Source organism: Sciurus vulgaris, assembly GCF_902686455.1.
Source record: "Sciurus vulgaris genome assembly, chromosome: 8".
Classification (NCBI taxonomy): Eukaryota; Metazoa; Chordata; class Mammalia; order Rodentia; family Sciuridae; genus Sciurus; species Sciurus vulgaris.
In genome coordinates, this window is record NC_136468.1 from 24,836,588 (window position 1) to 24,862,920 (window position 26,333).

The window sequence follows — 26,333 nt, forward strand, 5'->3', positions numbered from 1 at the left end:
CAAATTTCATATTAATTTTACCTTACTCCCACCCCTGCCAGCTTTTTTTATGGTGCTAGGGATTGAATCCAGGGCCTTGCACATGCTAGGCAAGTGCTCTATCACTGAGCTAAATCCCCAGTCATTATTTCCCTTTTTAATTATACAAGGAGTAACTTTAAGTACAGTCTTAAAAATCATGTATCACTATTCTAAGGCAACAATTTAAACTTTCAAATAGTCTCAAACTTATAATCTGAATATACATATACCTATAAATAAGCATATATATGAGTCAACTAAAGTTAGGCCTATTTGTTTTATTCAAAATTCATACCTTCTAAGAGACTATAGGTTATATTATAACCCATGAAGTATATTCAAAAAGCTCATGATACACCAAAGTAGTCATGGTGGCCTATTCAAAATTTTCTTCCCCCAAATATTATTTCATACTTTCAGTTCTTTATGGGTGAATAATTGCAAACAGAAATGATTCCAATTTTACTCAGAGAATCACTGTTCCTTTGGGAACAGAACTTCTTAAGTCCTTGCTTTCTACATAAGCAAGTAAGTACTGTGAAGGTACAGGTTTTTGTCTGTTTTGTCCACTGTTAGATCCCTAACACCTAGAGCAGGTCACTGCAGAAATTCAATAAATATTTGTTGAGTAAATGAATTTGTCCAAAAAGGACAAGCACTCACTGTATCACATGGACTAGAAAACATGAACACCCCTTGTTTTCCTTTCACTATTGTGTTATTTGTGTTATTAATTTTCAAAAGAGTATATAATCTTGGATCTCACAGCAAGTTCCAATTTTTAATATAATGTGTTTTATAAGTATGTGATTATAAGATTATATATCTAGGCTGCATGAAGCCAGGAATGCTTATGTTGAATCTTACCTATGGACTCCAGTAACGCTCTCTTCGACTATGCCCTTGATTTTCTTAAACATGTTGGGGTACTTTTTATAAATCCAATGAGTAAGATCCCCTCCGTCATCCAAGATCTGCAACAGTAAGTATCAGTAATGTCATTCATTTTGCTGAAGGCAAAATTCATTTTGCTCAAGGGTCTTGTATCCCAATTTCTAATTACCTATTTGATAACATTTTAAATTTCTCATAAGGTTATGCAAAGTAACTTAAAGCCAGAGCTAATATAATAATATACCAGTCATTACACTCAAGTAAAAGACAATGAGGGGGTAAAAGGCCATTTGTAATTTTCACAGCCAAATGACCTTCCCACATGATGCATCTACTATATTACAATACCCTGCAATAAGGTGAGGATTCGTGTGTGTGTGTGTGTGTGTGTGTGTATTGATAGCTTAAATGGTTATCTAGCCCACTAGTTCTTAAATATATGCAGATATTCACAAAACCTAAACTTGATCATAGCCAATTTCTATAGGCTAAATTCAGGACTTTAAATATATTCAATCAAAGCTTAGTTTAAATAAAAGGATGAATTATTAGTCTCCCTCTCAGAACAATGGTTTATAAAACTTCATTTGTTAATCCTTTACTCCTCCCAAAGTAGAGGCACTCTCCCACCCAATATATCAGGCAGCACTGTTGGGTTTTGCCTAGCACAACCTCACACTCTGTATAAACCAAATTAAAAATAACTAGGGAGCCGTGCAGCATGTAGGTGTGCAAGCATGCCTCTGAACAGCTCATCACTATTTCAGGTCGGGATTAAAGATAAACACAATGCTGTGCCCACTGGAGCTTTCATCAGCAGAGGACAGCTACTGAATTATAAATAAACTGAAGAAAGATCAGCTTAGAATACTATTAGGCACTAGGCTGTGGAACTTCAGCCCTTCACTGGGCTGTCAGAAGTGCTTGGCAGAACTTTCTAAATTGTTATGCCCATCTGCCTGGAAATCCCCAGAGCTGCCCTCTGCTGGCATGTACCCATTTTACAGTTCCATTATATCAACCCTACTACAAGTACCAAAAATGTCATCCTGGACCCCAAAGTATACAAACTCCCCAACTTCACACCTGCCATCTGATCTCTTTCACTTTTGCTCCTACTACTATTTTCTCTGACTTAATCAAATCTTGCTTGAGAGGAGAAACCAATTTAGGGTTCACTTTAGAACTCTTATCCTCATTCTATACTACAGACAGAAGCCCTCAGAACCGAAGCCCTAAGAAACCCAAAGTATTTTCTGAGTTTCTCTCTCCTTTTCTGCATGATGGAATCCCATGAGGTTTTCCCTTGTAGCCCTTAATCCCACAAAAAAGATCAGAGACAAAAAGGACTGAATAACTGTAAACTCTAGTCAGTCCCTCCATTCTGATCTATTTCCCTTTTTAACAAAGGTATGTGATACAGACTATCCTGACATTTATATAATGAATGTAGCTCATAATTTTCCCCATGCAATTCTATTATAGAAAATTCTGGTCATCATGGAATCTTCCTGAAGTTGGAAAGCAAGGAAAAATATTAGATCTTGACAGGATCCAAAGAGGTACAGATCCTATTTTTCTGGGGTGACAACTATTTTTGTTCTTATCTAATTCTCTTTATTAACCTTTCCAGCTATTTGTGCTGGCTCCACAGTTTATAAAAGCTCTCTGGGTTATCTACCATATCCTCCCTGTGTTCATGACTATAAAATTAGTATTTTATTCCCAAGAGAAACCCCCTGGCATATCTTCTCTAGTGTCTGTCAGTCATTACACTCTTCTGTCACTGTTAAAATTGCTAGAATGAGCTGACTCATCTTAGAGCCACTGTATCATATCCCTCTGGGATATGAAAGCTTTAACCCAGCTTCCTCAAAGCAGCACCCTATGCCATGTGACCTGGACTACAGAATTCAGAAAAGGCTGTTTTCTCTGTCTGGTACCAGGTGAAGCCTGTTCTGTGGTCTTTAGTAACAAGCAATTGTTTCTTTTTCAGTTGATTCCCTAATTTCTTCTCTTACTAATATGCAGACATGTTTGCAGAGCAGGAGTGCCTCATACTCGGTAGTTTTTTGCCTGCATGTGAATCAAATGTGCTATCAGCCTTCAAGACTTATTCTTTTTTAAATAAAATGAAACAAAAATAAAAATGAAGCAAAAATTTTTAAAAATCCCAAACTTTGCCTGGTCATCTTTTTTAGGTGGGGAATGAATAAAGATAAGAAATTTGAACTTGGAAGATCTTTGGGCGTACTATAAATTCAGTACATGAATTCTTAAAAAAAAGCTCAGTACATCAGGACCTGTGGGGTTTTTGGTTGGTGTTTTTGTGATTGTTACAGGTGGGGAGGGGAGTAGGGAGTTGTAGGGGTAGGCAGTCGCCGGAGATGGAAATGCATTACCCTTGCTTTTAAAGCCAACCATGTGTGAATCCTGGGCAGCATTTTAATACTGCTGACAAAAACAAATGTTTCCAAATGATCACTACCAACAATTAAGTCCCTGAAGTTTCAGGAGGTTCAATACTCTTGGAGTACCCTAAAAGCAGAAAAGCACTTCTGAAGTGCACTGAGCAATTCTGAAAACCCAGGTACCTCAGATAGAAATGGAGCCATTTTCCTTCCTTCTTGTTGGGAATCCCTCTCCCAGGTCACAAAGCCCTCCCCACCATCACCCCATCATACACAGAGAAGTGGGTTAGCAGAAATCTGACCCACCATGTTTGGCTGCCAGCCCTCCACATTTACACATCTGTCAATGCACCACCAAAAGTCATCTTCTGACTCTCCTTTCCAGGCAAAGACAGGAAATCCTATGAAAAAGGAACAAAGAGAAACCAGTAAAAGCTACAAAAAGAGCTGACTCCCAAATTCTGGCAAGCAGGTAATGGTTTTCCCCAGTAATGAACTCTCCCAATTTTGCTATAGTCCTTGGATTAACCTTCTTTAATGATTAGTATTGCCTTCAGCCCTTTTACTCATTCCCTTATCTTGATGGTTATTCTGTTCTTGTTAGCCCAAAGAGGTTAAGTGTAACAGGAGTATAATGGTTGCTAAAAATATGACTAAAGGGAAAAAAGAAGAAACCAGAAATAAATCCTCCTTGATCCAGTCAAACTGGTGCTCTTACCCTTTCCCCAACTGCACTTGGATCTTTCTTGCGTCTATACTTTAGTCATCCCGCCCTCTTCATCAGGAAAATTCTCATACTTTCCTCCATCTGCCAAAATGTTTGCTTCATGTCATAGCCCAGTTAAGTGTCATATTCCCAATGAAGACTAATTAACCCAGTTGGAAGCAGGTGCTCAAGAAATCCAAACTTAAGTCTGTTGTTCAGACTTATGAATTTATGCTCTGTCATATATTTATCACATATGTCCTTTTACTATAATTATTTATACAAATGTATTATCTCTTCTAATACAGTATAAGAGTCTAAGGGGGCTGGCAATAAAGGTACTGTGTCCATCTACAACTAAAAAAATATTTTTCTTTATGATTTTTTTTTTTTTTTTTTTGCGGTGCTGGGGATTGAACCCAGGGCCTTGGGCTTGCGAGGCAAGCACTCTACCAACTGAGCTATCTCCCCAGCCCCTAAAAAATACTTTTAAAAAAAGATTCTAAGGGCAAAGATATTCTCTCTCTCTCTCTCTCTCTCTCTTTCTCTTTCTTTTTTTTTGCAAGGGAGGGAGCAGTACTGGGGATTTAAATTAAAGGGCCTCTATCACTGAGCTACATCCCCAGCCCTTTTAATTTTTTAAATTTTGAGATAAGGTCTCCCAAAGTTGCTGAGGCTGGCCTTGAATCTGAGATCCTTCTGCCTCAGCCTCCTAAGTCACTGTGATTTCAGGCACAGGACCTCATCTGTCTTTTATCTCTTAAAATAAGTCAATAAACATTTCTTGGGAAAGAAAAGAAATAATACATACGTTACAAATTCATTGGGCTATACATTTAATATTTGTGTCTATCATATGTACATCAATAACATTTTATAAATAAATGAATATAAATGAAAGAACAAATGAAATGCCTAAAGTACTAGCAAAAGGAGAGACATGAATGCTGTGTAGGGTTTTCTCAGGGGCTCTGATGTAAGTGCTTGGTTCCCTGATGTATGCCTTGCATCCAGAAAGTGAAGGCAGGAAGCTGACAAGGTCCAAATTTCCCGATTTCTTTTGTCCTTCAAGTGTCAGTGGATGTCTTGATCAAAATTAATCTGCCGGGTCAAGTCGTCTTTAATGCTGAGGCAGAAATACCAAGCATCAAACTAGAAAAAACTACTGGCTACAAAACCTGCAGGGCCACAAAACTATAGCTGAAGCATTCTTTTCTCTAATCCACATTATTTTAGACAGTGGGTAGCATTCACTAGGGTTCTATTTGTCAAAGTCAAGCATGAATAACAGAATATTACATATAGGTAGATATATGCCAACTACAAAAGAACAAAGTTAACTAGATTGTGTTTGACAAAGACAAGCCTAGAAAAAGAGCAAACTTATCAAGAATAGGGATCCATTTCTTGACAAGCAGATGCTTCACTGTCAACCTTCCTTAAACATTAATATAGAGACAATGGAACCTCTTGGAGACTTATTTTAACCAAAGACATTAGAGAATAATCAAAAGATCTTACCACTTTCTGCTAGAGCAGCAGCCACTTCATTGAGAGTGGAATAGATGTTGCAGGCAGCCCACCGGCACTGAGCCCCCAGAGCACCCAGAGTTTCCATAAGCACCTATATTAAAGAGAAGGCAGGAGATGAACAAGCCTATACCAAACAACTGATCAAGGAGATTAAGTTTATATGTATATATAGTTATATATATATATTTAGTTGTGGAAGGATATAATACCTTATTTTATTTTTTTATGTGGTGCTGAGAGTTGAACCCAGTGTATCACACATGCTAGACAAGTGCTCTCTCATTGAGCTACAACCCCAGCCCAAGTTTATATATTTGACGATGAAAAAGTACATCAGGAAAAAGAGTCCAATAATTTTCAAACTGTGCTCTATATTACCTTTCCAGGAGCTGGGGATGTGGCTTAGTGGGAGAGCACTTGCCTAGCATATGTGAGACTATGGGTTTGATTCCCAGCACTGTCAAGAAGAAAGGCAGGAAGGAAGGAAGCGGGGAAGAAATGAATTAACAGAACCTCTTCAGTGTTCTGAACACAGGGCAAAGCAAGAGGCTCCAGCTGAACGCTATGCTTTACCCTAATTGTATACTGAATCTCCAAAATATTTCATAAAACTAAGGACTTTGGAGCCCCCCTTTTTTAAACAAAACATACACTTACAGTTCTGCTTCTGCTTAGGATGCAGAAGGTAAGAAATTTCCACCCTAACAAGAAAAAGAAAAATCTGGATAATCTACAAAGTCATATTTCAGCCCACCAAAGAGCCAAGGTCATAAAATGACCAAGTAAACTGAACTCCCAAGAGTGATAAATCTTTTTAAGCAGAAGGGAAGATTGTTTTGCCTTTGGCAGAGCATGGGAGGAAAACGTATCTGCTATACTTGAGATAAGAAAAATTAGCTAAAATTTTAATTAAAGGCTAAGCATTGGAAAATTTGTCATCTGGATTTCTGGAGCCCCAGCCAGACACTTACATGCAAGCTCTTTTCCATGGGCTTCTACTCAGTGCTCACAAGAAAGACTAGAGGCAGTGAGTGGATGGTTGGGCTCAGAGACAGGCTATGAAATGTGGGCACGTTGCTATATTTTTCTCACAGGGGATGCAAAAGCTTTAAGCTGTAGAAATAAGATTAGGATTCATGCCTGTCTTCAGGCACCAGTAAAGATTCACTACTCCTGGGGGAGGGCAGGAACAAAAACTCTCTGCTCCTGGGAGAGTAGCAGGGAACACTCTTGAGCACAGGAAGTTCTCGGATCTGCTACCTCTCCAAGGAGAGCAAAAAAAAAGTCTCGTGCCTAAGACTCCCAGTACAAGGCGAAATCTGGCTGCTACACACAGGAGAGGCAGGAATGCTGCCTGCCTAACACTGACAGGACTCCACTAGCAATCACCATGAGGCTGGCCCTGGGAAACAAGAAGCAACCATTTATGCTATAGTGGGGGCATGTATTTGAAGACAGAGGCCCCTGCGGAATGCATATGCTGAAGCAGCTGAATGCTGAGGGTGATTGCAGAAACACTAGAAAAGCCCTCTGGGACTAAAATCAAATCACAAGGTAACAGTATCCCAATGCTAAAGGAATGTGAAGCCTTTGGTGCACAACAATCAAATCTAAATCTAGCTCATGACTATAACAAAAACTAATATGCTATCACTCACAAAATTTCAAGAAACACAACAACCAAGTGAAAAAAAAGAAAACCCAGTGTCAAGAAATAGAGCCAGAAGCTAGGAGTGGTGCCTGAAGTAGGAGAATCACAAGTTCAAGCCAGACTCAACAACTCTGTGGGACCCTTCTCAAAAAATAGAAAGGATAGCTGGGCATGGTGGTATACACCTACAATCCCAGTGACTCAGGAGGCTGAGACTAGAGGGTTCCAGGTTCAAGATCAGTCTCAAAAAAAAAGCAAGCACAGGGAATATAGCTCAGTGGCAAAGCACCTCCCCACACCCCAGGATCAATCTCAGTACCAAAAAAATAAAAAAAAAGTAAAAGGGTTAGGGTGTAGCTCAGGGATAGAGCACCCTTGGATTTAATCCTGTACAGTTTTAAAAAAGTAATGGGAGAAAAAAAGAAGAGCTAATGAGCAATTATTTTCCAAAATTAATAAAAGAGATTCAGAAACAATGACATTACAATAGTAAAGATTACATTAATGCCCAGATCATCCTAAAGGAGTCAGGGCTCCTTGGAGAAATGGCTGATTCCAAGGCTACAGTAGAGCTTAGATCATCTTCCACTGGTAGCAAGAAAATATTCAAAGAACAAAAGTGACATATGGAAATACAAGCCATGGAAGCCACACCCAAGGGGCTCCTCCTGGCCAAACTAGGGACAACACAAGCATCAAAATAATGATGGTAATGCCTATAACCCACTAAGTAATAAGAAACAATTTCATACAAATAAAAATAAATAAAAAGTTTGATAAGAATAGGATAGTTACAAAAATGTGTTAATTACAAAGAGAAAAAAGTAACTTTTATGGAGGAAAAGGCTGGGATCAAACTGGACATCATCAATATGGGACAAACTGAATCATGACCACCTGATTAGATTCAGTGGGAAAAATGCAGCATCATTTCTGTGATATTTCTGCCACAGACACATAGTCTCAATCTAATAATGAGGAAGCAGCAGAAAAATATAAACTGAGGACATTATAAAATAATTAATCTGTAATCTTCAAGAGTATCAAGCTCATGAAAGATTAAGAAAGAAAGAGTAACTGTTCTGGACTAAAGGAGACTAAAGGAACATGATTATCACGTGTGACACAGGTATGGACTGGATTATTCTGTTATAAAAAGTACTACTGAAACAACTAGTGAAACCCGAATTGGATCTGAGGATTAAGTGGTAGTAATCAATGTTAATTTCCTAATTTTGGTGACTGCACTAATTGTATAAGAGAATGTCCTTGTTCATGGAAAATATATACTAAATATTTGGGGATTGCTATGTTCTGAATGTTACGTGTCCCTCTAAATGTCTTATGTTGAAACCTAACCCCCAAGATAATGGTATTGAGAGGTGTGCTACCTATGAGGAATAGGCCTCAATAGACACTGAATCTGTTGGTCCTTGCCCAGCCTCTAGAACTGTAAATAATACATTTCTTTTGTTTATAAAATACTACAGATAACAAATTTATGTTGTTTATAAATTACTCACTCTCACGTATTTTATTATAGCAGCTCAGAGGTGAAGGAATATTAAGTTTGCAACTTACTCTTTAATGGTTCGGAAAATAAATTTATTTGTGCTGAACTTCCAATTTTTCTGTATATCTGTATTTATTTCAAATTAAAAAAAAATTATTAGAGTCAGGCACATTCCTGTAATCCTAGTGACTCCGGAGGCTGAGGCAGGAGTGTTGCAAGTCTGAGGCCAGCTTCAGCAACTTACTGAAACCCTGTCTCAAAACAAACAAAAGATGGTGTGTGTGTGTGTGTGTGTGTGTGTGTGTGTGTGTGTGTGTGTGTGCGCGCGCGCGCGCTGTAGCTCAGTGATAGAGCAACCCTGGATTCAAGCCCCAATACTGAAAATAGAAAGAACCCATGAGTCAAGACAGTTGGCTATTTGGGTTCAAATAGGAGTGAAGGTAGGTGAGGAAACAGAGGAGGAAGAGAGAGCTTAGAAACTGTTTTAACATAACTTCAAAAATCATTATCATTTAGAAGGAACAGTAATGGAATCATTAGAAGAACTATGGGAACACACCTAAAAGATATAAATAGATTCAAATCTATTAGAAATACGAACAGGAAACCATTAACTATGGGAGTTATTTGTGGAGACTGGGTTATAGGAGACTTTTTTTGTGTGCATATGTGTGGTTTTTTAAAAAAAATTATTTTAAAAAATTTGTTGTTTTTAGACATATATGATAATAGGGTGTATTTTGACATACTATACATACACAGGGTGCAACCCATTACAATGTTGATCCCATTTTTGTGGTTGAACATGATGTGGAGTCACACTGGTCATGTACTCATACATGAACATAGGAAAGTTATGTCCCATTCATCGTACTATCTTTCCTAGTCCCATCCCTCCACCCTTCTGTTCCCTTCATTCTCCTTTGTCTAATCCAATGAACTTCTATACTTCCCTGCCTTATGCTCCCTTGTTATAGGTTGGCATCCACATATAAGAGAGAACATTTGACCTTTGGTTTTTTGAGACTAGCTTATTTCACTTAACTGGATATTCTAGAGTACCATCCATTTACTGGCAAATGCCATAATTTCATTCTTCTTTATAGTTGATAAATTTTCCAGTGTGTATGCACACCACATTTTCCTTATCCATCATTTGTTCAAGAGCACCTAAGTTGGTTCCACAGCTTGGCTATTGTGGATTGAGCTGCTATAGACATTGATGTGCCTGTATCACTGTAGTATGCTAGTTTTAAGTTCTTTGAGTATAAGCTGAAGAGTGGGATCACTGGGTCAAATGGTGGTTCCATTCCACCATTCTAGGGAATTGCCATACTGCTTTCCAGAGTGGTTTCACCAGTTTGCAGTCTCACCAGCAATGTATGAGTGAACCTTTTACCCCACATCCTCACCAACATTTATTGTCACTTGTATTCTTGATTATTGCCATTCTGAATGAGTGAAATGGAATCTCAGTGTAGATTTAATTTGCATTTCTCTAATGCTAGAGATGTTGAACATTTTTTCATATATTTTTTGACCATTCATATTTCTTCTTCTGTGAAGTGCCTGTTCAGTTCCTTTGCCCATTTATTGATTGGATTATTTGTTATTTGTTTTGGGGTTATTTGTTATTGAGACTTTGTTTTCTACATTATATCTTGTGGTAATGTTTGGAGACTGTTAAATGAACATGTGCTCAGGAATATAAAAGAGATTAAAAACAAAAGAAAGAAAAACACTTGTAATTTTACAGAAAAAGGAAAAAACATATGGTGGAAACAATAAAATAATATTAAAATTGATAAACTAACAGTGATTAAATACTAAGGAAAAAATAGAAAGGGAACCCTGAAGAATGGTAATGTTCAGCAAGCCTGGGGGTAAAAAACAAACAAGACATAACATAGCAACATGAGACAGTAAGAGAAGTACTTACTATTTTAAGTCACCATGTCTCATGTCCCTGACTGAGGAGGCCCAAAAAAGGTTTCAGAAGTATTTCTGCCTCAATCATTAGTCTGTAGCTTCAAAAAGAGTTAGCTTTCAATTTATTATATTAATTTTGGTCAGTCAGGGCGCTCTATTCCTCAGAGAACACATAACCCAGAAAAGTCTCAGAGTGAAGACAGAAGCCCTCTGTCTTGAGGAATCTCTACTGTCCTTAATCAGGAATGTGACCACGTAAGTGTGTGCTGCAGGAGAGACAATCTTTTGAAAGTCAATCTAGCCATACAGATGACTCAGACCTTATCGATTCCATAACAGGCAGACCATTTTCTCAATACACCTATCTCCCTGTAGGGGTCTCAATATGGTTGTATCACATCTTTATTTTACTTGTTTACTTGTGGTGCTGTCTTTTATATCTTTGATGATGACTCAAAAGAAGAGATTTAGAACACTGGAGGAGCATTTCTGGTTGTCACAGGGATTGGTAGGGAAGTGCTACTAGCATTTACTGAGAAGAGCCGGGACATGCTGAAAGTGTGGGACAGCCACTTAGAACAAAAAATCTGTGCCAGTCTGGTATAATTTTCAAAATGTCCCATTCAAAGTTCACAGGCGAAAACCCCATTTGTAATTTTCAGAGTTTAGAACCCAATTCCATGTTACACATTAACAAAGAATATTTTAATAGTTTTAGTACAACACAGAATAGTTTTTCCAGGAAAGCAACAATTGTGTAAATCAAGAGAAAACTCATATTTCATTGTGGTTGTTGCTCAGAAATTTATAGAGTTGTTTACTATTTCAGAAAATCATATAATTTTGTCATGCTGCTCTGATGCTGTGGAACCAGTAACACACTTGTATTTATCTTCATTTGTAGCATTCTCATTAAAATAATGCTGTGAGTAACTACAAATATTTGGCTAGTCTACAGTGCCCAAGAATCTATATACTAAATTTTAAAAAAATTATAAATTACTTTCCTCTTATTCTTCTTTAATAAATAAATTTTTTTCCCTAGCAGGAGGACAATGGGGATTGAACTCAGGGATGTTTTACCATGGAGCTACACCTCTAGCCCATTTTTTAAAAAACATTTAATTAAATTAATTTATTTATTTACTTATTTTTTTGAGACAAGACTCACTAAATTGCTAGGATTACAGATGTGTGCACTGTACCTGGCTTACTTTAAGATTTTTTTTTTAATATTAAATTTTTGTGTGTACTTAGATATGCTATATCTGAATTGCATTTCAAGATAACTCATGGAGGAGGCAGCCCTACGTGAATTATGGAGAGGTGCAATGAAAACCCTGAGATCCTGCATCTGAAGTCAGTCTTCCCACTGGACTCTCTTCCCCCGATGATGCCAAAGGGTGCTCTATCACTGTGCTACATCCCCAGCCTTTTTCATTTTTTATTTTGACACAGAGTCTTGACAAATTGCTGAGGGCTTCATTAAGTTGCCCAGGCTGGCCTCAAACTTGTGATCCTCCTTCCTCAGCCTCCAGAATCACTGGGATTATGAGTGTACCACCCCAGCTCCCACTGGACTTTAAGCTATGTAATAATAAATAAATAATAAATAATAATAATAAAATAATAAATAATAAATTCCTTTATGTATAAGTCAAGTGGAATCAGGTTTTCTCTTTTCTGCCGCTGAAAGCAGGCTAATACATAAAGTTGCATTGTAGAAATGACAGTGGAAGGGACGGTAAGAGGAAGGAGTATAGTACAGTAGAGAAAGTCTGAGTTTGCTTATATTGATATACTGTTGTTCAAATCTTGACTTTGTGATGGCTGTATAACTTTGGGCAAATTACTAAGCCCTCAAGAGCTTCATTCCTTGTTTACAAAATGAAAGGAGGAATCTCTGCTTTACATGGTGTTATGAGAATTAATGAACTCCATGTCCAGCTGTTAACTTGGTGCTGGCATGCTATTAGCACTCATGACTGGTAGCATTATTAACTACTTTTGTTAAGAGGAGAAGGAACAGGACTCACAGCAGTCTGTGCAGTGATATGTGTGCAACCCACGATTTTGGCTCCAGCCAGAGGTTTTTCTCCTTGAGCTCTCTTCCTCAAAGCCATCAGTGCAGGCATTTCTGAAAAGGCCCAATAAAAACAGCAATATTAGAAAGGAGAAAACGAGATAAAGAATTAAACAGAAAAACTCATTCTCTTAGATTCTTCAGAACACGTGTAATGGAACCACCATTCGACCCAAGTATCCCACTCCTTGGTCTATACACAAAGGACTTAAAATCAGCATACTACTGTGATGCAGCCACATTAATGTTTATAGCAGCTCAATGCACAATAGCTAAGCTAAGGAACCAAACTAGGGGCCCTTCAACAGATGAATGGATAAAGAAAATGTGGTATATATACATGATGGAATATTAGCCATAAAGAAGAATGAAATTATGGCATTTTTTGGTAAATGGATGGAACTAGAGACTATTATGCTAAGTGAAATAAACCAATTCCCCAAAACCAAAGGCTGATGTTCTCTCTGATATGTGGATGTTAACACAGAATAAGGGGGACAGGTAGGGAAGTATAGATGTTCATTGGATTAGACAAAGGGAATGTCTAATGAAGGGAATTAATGAATGTCTAATGAATGAAGGGAAGTGGGGGGATGGTAATAGGAAAGACAGTGGAATGAATCAGACATAACTTCCCTGTGTTCATATATGAATACATGACCAGTGTAACTCCACATCATGTCCAACAAGAAGAATGGGAAGTTATACTCCACGTGTGTATAATATGTCAAAATACACTCTACTGTCCTATATATTTAAAAAGAATTCATTTTTAAAAGGGGAAAAACTTATTCTCTTAGATTAAGATCCTTCTGCTGATCAGGTTCTCTGTTAAATTAGGTTTCTCAAGGGATCAAGACATTAAACCAGAATGCAAATGCTGCAGTGTTCCAACTCTCTATATTGCCAGTCCTTATCTAGTCCCTTCTATACCCACCAGAGTCTCATTTCCCATAGTATTTTCTGAGCTTAGAATCTTTCATTATAAGTATCCTTGAATATCCCACTGAAATCTCAAAAGCTACTAGACCCCAGGATGAACTGAGAGATTAACACAGACAAAAAGATACAGACAGGTGGAAAAGGACAAGGTGCTCACTTTCTTTACCTTGTTCAGCAATTTCAATTTCTCTTCGTCCAAATTCTGCCTGTTTGATGTTCTTGACACAGAAGTCACTGCTTCCCTTAGAGTTCTTTTGCTGCTTGTCCCTGGGGGATGTCTCATCATCGGAGCTATCTGTATATGAAGCCGCTGGAATGACAGAAACAAAAACCCTCAGGGAAAAAAACTGCTTCCTCTAAAATTCCCAACCATGGAGGAAACTGAGGTTTCTCTAGCCCTTAGCGCCATACAAATTTACACCTCTGGTAAGCACCTAATTGGAACCATGGTGCTGTCCCAATCATCTGTGGGAAGCCCTATCCACACATCAAACAGGGGAAGCTGAGAGGTTGTCAAAAACATTCTCCCTGGATGACATTAATTTACAATCTAGGACTAACTTTCTTTTGATACTGGGGATGGAGATTGAACCCAGGGGCACTTTATTACTAAGCTACACCCTCAACCTTTTTCACTTTTCATTTTGAGACAGGGTCTCAGTTAAGTTGCTTAATGCCTTGCTAAACTGCTGGACTCGAACTTGCAATCTTCCTGTCTCATTCTCCCAAGTCACTGGGATTATAGGTGTGCCACCGTGTCCTGCAAGGGCTAACTTTATCTTCAGAACATGCAGTGGTTCATGATATGCAAAAAGAGGGAGGTTACACCATGGTAGCAATAGGTTAACGTTCCTGATGCAAGACTATGGTCACTAACTTATGGGTTTCTGGGATCCCAGCTACCCTTCTCTGTCTGCTGCTTAAATGCCTGATGTAATTTGTGTTTTAGTACAATAACTGAACAGATAAGACCTAGAAAATAAGGAACCCATGAGAAAGTAATTAAAAACCACAAAAAGTGTTTGTCTGACATAACAGAGCTTTCTTTTTCAAGTCTGGCTCTGATGGGGCTGAACCATGTCTGCAGACCCAATTAGATACTGACAATGAAGTATTCAACGTGCTCTTCCTTCTTCCTAGCCTCAGAGGGTCCTGTATTAGGCATTTTAGATTCCCAAAGCACTGAATAAATTCTTTTTTGGTACAATAAATGCTCTCATAACTAATCCATTTAGCAATACACACTAGCAGGGGAAAGGTCTAAGAATTGATTGTGACCAACAGGCAGCTGCTGCTACTGCTATTCACATGCTTAGCTGAAGTCTTCTTAGTCTTCATGATTTTGTAGTTGCTAATGAGTTGTTGAATGATTTGAAGCAATTTCCTTCTTTAATTTATGTTCAAGTTTCGAAGGATAGCTCTTCCTAATTCAGTTTTTTGGGGGAGTAGGAAACATATGGCATTTCTATAAAGTATATTACATCAATAGAATAAAATGTCTGCCATCACTTTTAAGAACAGAAAGCTGCAAAAGCACAGAGCTCCTAGGGTCTATGGTGCTCTGATCTGCTTATATACACAGAATTAAGGCATTGCTGGGATTTCTTAGCAGAGGGTCTATCTCTGGGGGTGCTGTAAAAGGCAAGTCTGACCTTGCCCAGTTAATCAGGCATGGTGCTACAACACTGTTGGGGCAGCAGGCACTTGAGGATCTCTCTTGAGCTGGAAAACTGCCCTGGAGCAAAGTCCTAACACGAGGCCACAGGAATGAACATGGGCACTAGGGGAGGTGAAGGAATTAGTAAATCCCCAAAGGGACTTTTGTTCTTTAAAGGAGCTAATCTGTACAAAAAGTTTCTGGTTCCCTCTCCTAAAGTGAGTGAGAGCTCAAAGTACTTTTGGCAACAGAGCCCAGAAACACCTTTCTGGGCAGTCAACTGTTTCACTAGTCAATATTCTGATATAACTTAGGAGTTAGAGGCTTAGGGGAACCATCTTTCTTCAAACCTGAGAGAAGAAAGAGAATAGCCTCCCCCAATCCTGATCCAAATTTACAAGGAAATTACTTTTGAAAAAAGACTCTATATTCAGAACAACTTGAAATTTCAAATGTTTTCCCAGAACCATGATGATTTTTATGCTTTCCAGTGGCCATTTAAATATAGTAGTCACATGTTCTGGAGTCAGACAGACTTAGGTTGAAGTCTCAGTCTCTATTTCTGGGTGTATAAAGTAGAGGTGATATCAGAGCCTATTCAGTAGAGTTGTGAACCTCTTCATGTATTCAGTCATTCACACTTTCATTTGTTTATTCAACAAATTTTAATTGTGCATCTACAACATACCAGGCATAGTCTAGGTGCTGGGAATATAAGACAGGAATAAATGGTCCTTATCTTCATGGAGTTTTCAGTCTAGCAGGTGAGTCAGACATGAAAGAACTAATTACAAAATTATTTAGAGTTGTTTCTTTTCTTTTCTTTCTTTTTTTTTTTTTTTTTTTATTTTCCAGTACAGCTGTAATGTGTGCTATGAAGGCAGAAATCAGAATGCCCTAAGACTGCATAATGATCTGTCAGGGCTGGGCATGTAGCTCAGTCAAAGAATGCTCACCTACCATGAGCAAGGCTTGGGTTTGATGCCCAGTTTGATCGCCAGGCAGTAAGCGTTGGGGGTGTTGTTCAATAATAGAAAGTAAGCTTACACTGTACAAGGCCCTGGATTTGATCCCCCGCACCCCCATAAAACAGAAAACAAAAACAAAACCTTGTCAGAGTCAAGTTGTTAAGAAGATTTTTTAAAAAGACATTAAGTGCTTAGTACAATGCTTGGCATATAGTAATTCAGGTTTCAATAAATGATACCTGATATTATTACTTCCTTTTGCACAAAATTTAAACAATACCAGATATAAAATCTTCAAGCATTCTTACTCAGCTTTAGAACTTTGAATGAGAAAAGAATGACAACATACAAAATTATTTAGCAGTTTCTTTTTTCCTTACTTCCGTCATCTCCTACTAATCTACCAAGGCAGCAGGTGTTTGGTTGGCACTGATTAAAAGGTTGAGACAGGAGTCCTAACTACCCAGAATAGCTCTCCCCTCCTATGTCTCTTTAGCTTCTAAGGATGAGTCAGGGGAAAAAAACAATACAAAACTGAAATTAAACTAAAAAACTTCCTCTTAAGAGAAGCACTCTAATTTTTGGCTGGAGACTGCACCCCCCCAAATTCATTCCTCCCTCCCTATCTTTCTTTCTTGTGCCAGGGATTGAACCCAGGGGCATTTGACCATTGAGCCACATCCCCAGCCCTTTTTATTTTATTTTTTATTTTGAGACAGGGTCTTGCTAAGTTGCTCAGGGCCTTGTTAAATTGCTGAGGCTGGGTTTGAACTAGTGGTCCTCCTGCCTCAGCCTCCTAAGTCACTGGGATTACAGGTATATGCTACTGTGCCCGGCTCTCCCTAACTCTAAAAACAAAATTGTTTATATCACTTCTCTATTCTAGAACCTGGGCAGGGGGAAAAGGGAGTATTTTACTTTCTTAACAACTGATTATAATTGATTGAACCAATATTTTTTTTGAGCCAAAATGAATTTTTCAGAGTACTTTATACAGAACTGCTGTCAGGTAAAAAACCCAAAATAGTAGTTGTCTAGGCTGCACTAATGTGTGAACACAACCTGGCTGATAGACCCAGACCAAGAGAATGTGTTATTTTGCAAACATGGTGGAAAGATTATTCTTGAACTAGAGTGACACTTACATGCATTTATTTTTTAAACCCACATTTCCTGCCACTATATTTAAAGTGGCACTTTCAGGGGCTTAGTACAGCTCCGTGGTACAGTACTTGCCTACCATGTGCAAGGCCCTGTGGTTCAACCCCCAGCACTGTGAAAAGTAAATAAATTATTTAAATCAAATAGAAATCAAGTTGCAGATGATTTCAATGTGGCCAGTGAAGTCTAACTAGCTCAGCCCCTAAGATCATGAGCTGGAGGTTTGGTTCAGTGACAGAGCACGTGCCTAGCATGCTAAAGGCCCTGGGTTTGGTTTAAGAACCAAAAAAAAAAAAAAAAAAAAGTAGCACATTTATGAAAATAGCTAAGGTAACATTAAACTAGGATTCTTTCTAGAAAAATTTAGAGAAAGCCAACACCTTAAGCCTGCATAAAGTTTCTAAAGTATTCATAATTGTCAACATACTCTGAAGTCAAAATTTCATTTAAAAACAAATAATCAGCTGGTTGCAGTGGCATAGATTTGGAATCCCAGCTACTCAGAAGCCTGAGACAGGAGAATTGCAAGTTCAAGGTAGGCCTGGAGAACTCAGAGAGACCCTGTCTCAAAATAAAAAGTAAAAAGGGTTGGGTATATAGCTGAGAAATAGAGTACCCTCTGGGTTCAATTCCCGGTACCAGGGAAATTACAACAACAACAAAAATGGATTAATAAACTATGAGAGTATAAGATCCTAGACCTAACTTTACCCAATTGGTTAAGCAACCAATTTTTGATTTATCCAAATGTAAAATGGGGAGTATTACAGAAACTCCTTCTCCCCTCACACTTTCCCCTAACTACCACTAGAAAAATCCTATCAGGACGTGAGATAATACCCCTCAGTTTCTAGAAAAGCAATATAAAAGTGTAAGTACAATGTACGTTTACTATTACATGTGTTTGTTTCATGAGTTCCCAGAATCTAAACTACTTGATGAATCACTAACCCACAATCTAAGCCACAGAACACACAGAACATGCATACATGTGTTCTACAGCTTACACCTGATCTAGCCTTACTTCCTAGAAGCTGTAATACTATGGGTTATTGCTAGAAGAGCAGTCAGAATTCTGGCTGAACTAATCCTATTACACTACTTTAGGGCTGGGGATATAGCTCAATTGGTAGAGTGCTTGCCTTGTAAGCACAAGGCCCTGGGTTCAGTCCCCAGCACTGCAAAAAAAAAAAAAAAAAAAGCTATTTTAAATCAAGCAATTCTTCTTGGGCCCTGTCTATTCATTTGGTAATGGAAGTAACAGTTGGGACCCCAGTTTAAGTTAGGGTACAGCAGATTTCACCTATGTGTAATAACTCTAGCAATATGTAAAAAGCTATGATAGCAACCCAAACACAAATAAATAAATAAATAAATTTTGTTGTTTGGAAAAATCTGAAGATATCTCAAACTTTATAAGCACCAATCATGAATAAGTGACTTCTTATCCTTTACCAAAGTAACTCAGTGCAGAAACAGTTTTTTTTCCCCCAGAAATTTGTCAGAACACCGTGACTTTGCAGGATTGTGTGTGTGTGTTACTGGCAACTTTACCACACCACAAAGGGTGCTTGACTACTGAGACACACCTCATGAAATTTTTATTTTCATGCTGGATCTCACGAGGTTACTGAGTCTGGCCTCAAAGCTGTGATCCTCCTGTCTGTCTCCCGAGTCTCTGGGATTATAAGTGTGTACTACTGTGTATGGCAAGAATGCTGACTGTGAGGAAGACTCTTGTTCTTTAGCTTTTATGAGACTTTTTGCTTAGGTGAAGAGTTTTTAGAGGTTTCTTTCTTATAAAAGAATTTCAGGGATTAACACAGCCTCTTCCAACCTAGTTCCCCTAGAATTAAGTCCTAATGCTTTGAAGCACCCATTGTATATATTGAATTAACTTCTCTCCCACACATCTAGAAAGGTACGAGTTATATACCATCTTTTGGAGAATTAAGAGAACAGCATATCAAATAATTTTCTGTGTTCTATAATCAGATGAGGAACTTTGGTTGAGAAAGGCTGGTAGCAATTCTTAAAAGAAAGCATGGCAAAACTTGGTGCGAGGATGGTCAGAAAAGGAGAGAAGGTCACTGCTTGTTTAAACCTCTAAGTATCTTCAGCAAGACAAGAGCTTTGGACAGGAAGGTATCTTATTTTGATATGTTATAAACCTTCTTTTAGCTGTTTACATATACACAGTATATCATTTTACACCTAAAGAAAGGTGTAAATTATAATGCTTCTGGGGCTAGGGGTGCAGCTCAATCGCACAGTGCGTGCTTAGCATGCATAAGACTGAGTTTGACCTCCAGCAGAGGGGGAAAAATAAAAAAAAAAAACAAAAAACAAAACTCTCTGAATGTCTTTTAACAATATTTATTTATTGCATGCCTTTTATGTATTAAACATAGTTCTAAATGCTGGGACTGTAACAGCATAAAATAGATAAAAATTCCTGCACCCATAGATCCATGATCAAGTAGGGGGGAAAAAATAAAGTAAATTAGTAAAATATATAGTATGTCATATAAGTGCTATGGAGAAAAAGGAAGAAAATTTGATGGTAGGTGAGGTATTTGTATAACATTTATATATAATTAATTTTAATTGACAAAATCGTATATATTGCGTTTATTGTATACATGATGTTCTGAAAAAGCATATACTGTGGAATACCTCAACAGAACTAATTAACATATGCCTCACTTCACAAGCTTTCTTTATAGTAAGAAAACTTAAAATTTACTTTCTTACCAATTTTGAAGAACATAAGGTAGGCTGAAGATGCACACCTATAATCCCAGTGATTCAGGAAGCTGAGACAGGAGGATCGTAAGTTCGAGGCCAGCCTCAGCAACTTAGCAAGGCCCTAAACAATTTAGAGAGACCCTGTCTCAAAATAAAAATTAAAAAGGCTGCGGATGTGACTCAGTGGTTAAATGCCTTTGGGTTCAATTCCTGGTACTTCATCTTTCCTCCTCACCAAAAAAGAACATAAAATAATATATTGTTATTAACCATAGTTAACTATGATGTATACAATTTTAAAAGAACAGCCAGGATAGGCCTGAATGTGAAGGTGATATTTGGTGAAGAACTGAAGGAGGTAAGATAACCAGTCACTCATGTAGCTGGGAAAAGAACTTTTCAGGCAGAGGAAACAAGTGCAAAGGTCTTGAAGCAGGAGAGTGCCTGGCATTTTTCAAAATAATAGTAAGGAGGCTACTGTGGTTGGGAGGACTGAACCACTATGGGAGGAGTTTTGGGGAAATAGATATGATCAGAAATAAAATAGGGGTTTCAAGATGGCGGCCTAGAGGGTGGCTGCATTTCATGTTGCTCCAGGACTCAGGATTCAAAAGAGGAGAAATTGAGAGACTTGGGACCAACTCAAAGCAGCCGGGTGAGTCTCTCCCATTGGGGAGGCGTCCTGGATGGGACAGTAGTCCCGGAACGCAGGGAACTTTGTGAAGTAGAGCTGCCGGCGAGACGCCCCTCCCCCTGCTGGAGCAGTGAACTCGGACAACTGGGAGCGTCGTAAAGGAGGCCGCTCACACAGCGCTGGGACTCGGAGCAACCACTGGGGCTCCAGCGGCTGCCCAGGGGAGGAGTGGCGAGGAGAGCTGTGTGGACTCAGAACACCGGGGCCTGCCCTGGGGAGGAGGAGGAGGAGCGTGGCCACTTGGATTCGGAGTGACTGCACCAGAGCTACAGGCGGTTGCCAGAGGAGGGGCTGCGTGGCGAGTTGTTTGGACTCAGACCGCTTCTGAACACCGGGGCCTGCCCGGAGGAGTAGGAGGAGGAGGAGGAGGAGCGCGGCGGGTCGTTTGGACTTGCAGTGACTGCATTAGCGCTCCAGGCGGCTGCTCAGAGGAGAAGGTGAGTGGTGAGTTGTTTGGACTTAAAGCGACCGCTCCTGAACACAGGGGGGCTGCCTGGAGGAGGAGCGCGGTGGGTCGCTTGGTCTCGAGTGGCCGCACCAGAGCTCCGGGCGGTTGCCCAGAGGACGCGTGCAGCGGGTCACGTGGATTCAGAGCCACTCAGAGTGACCGCTCCTGAACACCCGGGGGGTTACCTGGAGGAGGAGGAGGAACAGGGAGGGTCATTTCGACTCGGAGTGATTGATTGCCCCGGGCTACGGGTGGTTGGTGGGAGGAGGCACGCAGTGAGTTCCTTGGACTCCCAGTGAATACACCAGAATACTGGGCGGCTGTCTGGAGGAAGAGGCGTGTGGCAAGTCTCTGGGACTCAGAGCGATTGTACGGGGCCCCAGGTGGCTGCTCAGAGGAGGGGCCGCATAGCCAGGCGATTAGGTGCAGAGCAGGGTCCCAGGATCTAGGAGGCTTCTTGGTGGAAGAGCCGCACAGAGGCACCTTAGGGGCAGAGCGAAGGACTATGGGCAGATTCTCTGAGGACGGGCAGCCTAAGGAGATTCATCTGCGAAGGGTGAGGCTCCCAGGCCCAGGAGGTAGGGCTGGGCCCCTGGGATCTTTGCAGAGGAAGGCAGCCCAGTCCAGGCGGTAGCTGTAAATTGAGGGGAACCTCCAGGAGGGAACTGACCAGCGAGACCTCCCCACAGGGTGAGTCTTCCCTGCCGGGTGAGGTTTCCCCACAAGGACGGTAAAACCAGAGACACAGGCCCAAACAGGCCTTGCCTCAGCCCGCAGCCTAGTTCCCCTTTGGATGATCATTAGTCAACAAGTGGAGGCACCTCTGCCCACTAGCAGGGAACACACCCCACCTGAAGGCCACCACTCCTAGAGAGGCAGATTCCTTGTGGAGCACCACATTATCAACTTCCTCCAAGACTTCAGCCTACTGAAGGCTAAGAGGGGATATATATTGAAATCTTCAGGGACATTGTAAGTCAATAGAGGAAATCTGCAATATCTCAGCGGTCCACTGATACCTGAACAATATGAAAAAACAAGGAAAGAAAATGCCGCAAACAAATCTAGATGTTACATCAATAAAACCCAATGACAGCATGGCAGAAGAAATGACAGAAAAGGAGTTCAGATTGTACATAATTAAAATGATCAGGGAAGCAAACGATGAGATGAAAGAGCAAATGCAGGCATTGAATGATCGCACCAATCGACAGTTAAAAGAGCAAATACAGGAAGCAAAAGATCATTTCAATAAAGAGTTAGAGATATTGAAAAAAAAACAAACAGAAATCCTTGACATGAAGGAAACAATAAACCAAATTAAGAACTCCATAGAAAGCATATCCAGTAGGATAGAACACCTGGAAGACAGAACCTCAGACATTGAAGACAAAATATCTAACCTTGAAAACAAAGTTGAACAAACAGAGAAGATGGTAAGAAATCATGAACAGAATCTACAAGAACTATGGGATATCATGAAAAGGCCAAATTTAAGAATTATTGGGATTGAGGAAGGCTTAGAGAAACAAACCAAAGGAATGAACAATCTATTCAATGAAATAATATCAGAAAATTTCCCAAATCTGAAGAATGAAATGGAAAATCAAGTTCAGGAGGCTTATAGGACTCCAAATACACAAAATTACAACAGACTCACACCAAGGCACATTATAATGAAAATGCCAAACATACAAAATAAAGACAGAATTTTAAAGGCTGTGAGAGAAAAGAACCAAATTACATTCAGGGGGAAACCAATACGGATATCAGCAGATTTTTCAATCCAGACCCTAAAAGCTAGAAGGGCCTGGAACAACATTTTTCAAGCCCTGAAAGAAAATGGATGCCAACCAAGAATCTTATACCCAGCAAAACTTACCTTCAAATTTGACGATGAAATAAAATCCTTCCATGATAAACAAAAGCTAAAAGAATTTACAAAAAGGAAGCCAGCATTACAGAACATTCTCAGCAAAATATTCCATGAGGAAGAGATGAAAAACAAAGAAGCAAATCAGCAAAGGGAGGAATTATCCTAAAGGAATTGTCAAATAAAGGAAGAGCCAAGTTGTGTCAAACAAATAAGCAAAATTTAAAAAATGAACCAAATGACTGGGAAACCAAATCATATCTCAATAATAACCCTGAATGTTAATGGCCTGAATTCATCAATCAAAAGACATAGACTGGCAGATTGGATTAAAAAGAAAAATCCAACAATATGTTGCCTGCAAGAGACTCACCTCATAGAAAAAGATACCCATAGACTAAAGGTGAAAGGATGGGGAAAAACATACCATGCACATGGACTCAGCAAAAAAGCTGGAGTATCCATCCTCATTTCAGATAATGTGGACTTCAAGCCAAAGTTAGTCAGAAGGGATAAAGAAGGTCATTTCATACTGCTTAAGGGAAGCATAAATCAGCAAGATGTAACAATCATAAACATCTATGCCCCAAACAGTGGCTCATCCATGTATGTCAAACAAATCCTTCTCAATTTCAGAAACCAAATAGACCATAACACAACAATACTAGGTGATTTTAACACGCCTCTCTCACCACTGGACAGATCTTCCAGACAAAAATTGAACAAAGAAACCATAGATCTCAATGGCACAATCAATAATTTAGACATAACGGACATTTATAGAATATACCATCCATCCAAGAGTGAATACACTTTCTTCTCAGCAGCACATGGATCCTTCTCTAAAATAGACCATATATTATGCCACAAAGCTAATGTTAGCAAATACAAGAAGATAGAGACAATACCATGTATTCTATCAGATCATAATGGATTGAAGTTAGAAATAAATGAAAGAGTAAAACACAGAAACTATTCCAACATCTGGAGATTAAACAATATGCTATTATATGATGAATGGATAACAGAAGATATTAGGAAAGAAATTAAAAAATTCTTAGAGGTAAATGAGAACAAAGAAACATCATATCAAAATCTCTGGGACACTATGAAAGCAGTACTTAGAGGGAAATTTATTTCATGGAGCGCATTTAATAAAAGAAGTAAAACTCAACAAATAAATGACCTAACACTACAGCTCAAAGCCCTAGAAAAAGAAGAACAGACCAGCACCAAAAGTAGTAGACAGGAAATAGTTAAACTCAGAGCTGAAATCAATGAAATTGAAACAAAAGAAACAATACAAAAAATTGACAAAATAAATAGTTGGTTCTTCGAAAAAATAAACAAAATTGATAAACCTTTAGCCACACTAACAAAGAGAAGACGAGAGAAAACCCAAATCACTAAAATTCGGAATGAACAAGGAAATATCACAACAGACAGGATTGAAATACAAAACATAATTAGAAGCTATTTTGAAAATCTATACTCCAACAAAATAGAAAATTTCGAAGACATCAACAGGTTTCTAGAGACATATGAATTGCCTAAACTGAACGAGGAGGACATAAACAATTTAAATAGACCAATTTCAAGTACTGAAATAGAAGAAGTCATCAAAAGCCTACCAACAAAGAAAAGTCCGGGACCAGATGGGTTCTCAGCCGAGTTCTACAAAACCTTTAAAGAAGAGCTCATTCCAATACTTCTCAAAGTATTCCATAAAATAGAAGAGGAGGGAACCCTCCCAAACTCATTCTATGAAGCCAATATCACACTGATACCTAAACCAGACAGAGACTCATCAAGGAAAGAAAATTTCAGACCAATATCCTTAATGAACATTGACGCAAAAATTCTCAACAAAATTTTAGCAAATCGCATACAAAAACATATTAAAAAGATAGTGCACCACGATCAAGTGGGTTTCATCCCAGGTTCAACATCAGGAAATCAATAAAGGTAATTCACCATATTAATAGACTTAAAGTCAAGAATCACATGATTATTTCAATAGATGCAGAAAAAGCATTTGATAAAATACAGCACCCCTTCATGCTCAAAACACTAGAAAAAATAGGGATAGTGGGAACATTCCTTAACATTGTAAAGGCCATTTATGCTAAGCACACGGCTAATATCATTCTAAATGGTGAAAAACTGAAAGCATTCCCCCTAAAAACTGGAACAAGGCAGGGATGCCCTCTTTCACCACTTCTATTCAACATCGTTCTTGAGACTCTAGCCAGAGCAATTAGACAAACCAAAGAAATTAAAGGAATACGAATTGGAAAAGAAGAACTCAAACTATCCCTGTTCGCTGATGACATGATTATATATTTAGAGGAACCTGGAAATTCCACCAGAAAACTCTTGGAACTCATAATTGAATTCAGTAAAGTAGCAGGTTACAAGATCAATGCTCATAAATCCAATGCATTTTTATACATAAGTGATGAATCTTCAGAAAGAGAAATTAGGAAAACTACCCCATTCACAATAGCATCGAAAAAAATAAAATACTTGGGAATCAATCTCACAAAAGAGGTGAAAGACCTCTACAATGAGAACTATACAACACTAAAGAAAGAAATTAAAGAACACCTTAGAAGATGGAAAGATCTTCCATGTTCTTGGATAGGAAGAATTAATATTGTCAAAATGGCCATACTACCTAAAGTGCTATACAAATTCAATGCAATTCCAATTAAAATCCCAATGAAGTACCTTACAGAAATAGAGCAAGCAATTATGAAATTCATCTGGAAGAATAAGAAACTGAGAATAGCTAAAGCAATCCTTAGCAGGAAGAGTGAAACAGGGGGTATTGCAATACCAGATCTTCAACTCTACTACAAAGCAATAGTAACAAAAACAGCATGGTATTGGTACCAAAATAGAAAGGTAGATCAATGGTACAGAATAGAGGACACGGACACAAACCCAAATAAACACAATTTTCTCATACTAGACAAAGGGGCCAAAAATATGCAATGGAGAAAAGATAGCCTCTTCAACAAATGGTGCTGGGAGAATTGGAAATCCATATGCAACAGAATGAAAATAAACCCATATCTCTCACCATGCACGAAACTAAA

General features: G+C 38.8%; 1 protein-coding gene across 9 annotated transcripts in view; it reads right to left on the reverse strand.

The window, feature by feature from the left end:
* The window catches only part of AHCYL2 (adenosylhomocysteinase like 2), a 183,582-nt gene that overhangs the window by 23,051 nt on the left and 134,198 nt on the right, over positions 1–26,333 (reverse strand). For all 9 annotated transcript variants that reach the window (XM_079149791.1, XM_079149790.1, XM_079149789.1 and 6 more), the window contains 5 exons: positions 13,850–13,993; positions 12,695–12,795; positions 5,554–5,656; positions 3,633–3,727; positions 889–995 (listed from right to left, as the gene is read on the reverse strand). In XM_079149791.1, coding sequence (XP_079005917.1) covers positions 889–995; positions 3,633–3,727; positions 5,554–5,656; positions 12,695–12,795; positions 13,850–13,993 — 550 coding nt within the window. The remainder of the gene's footprint in view (positions 1–888; positions 996–3,632; positions 3,728–5,553; positions 5,657–12,694; positions 12,796–13,849; positions 13,994–26,333) is intronic.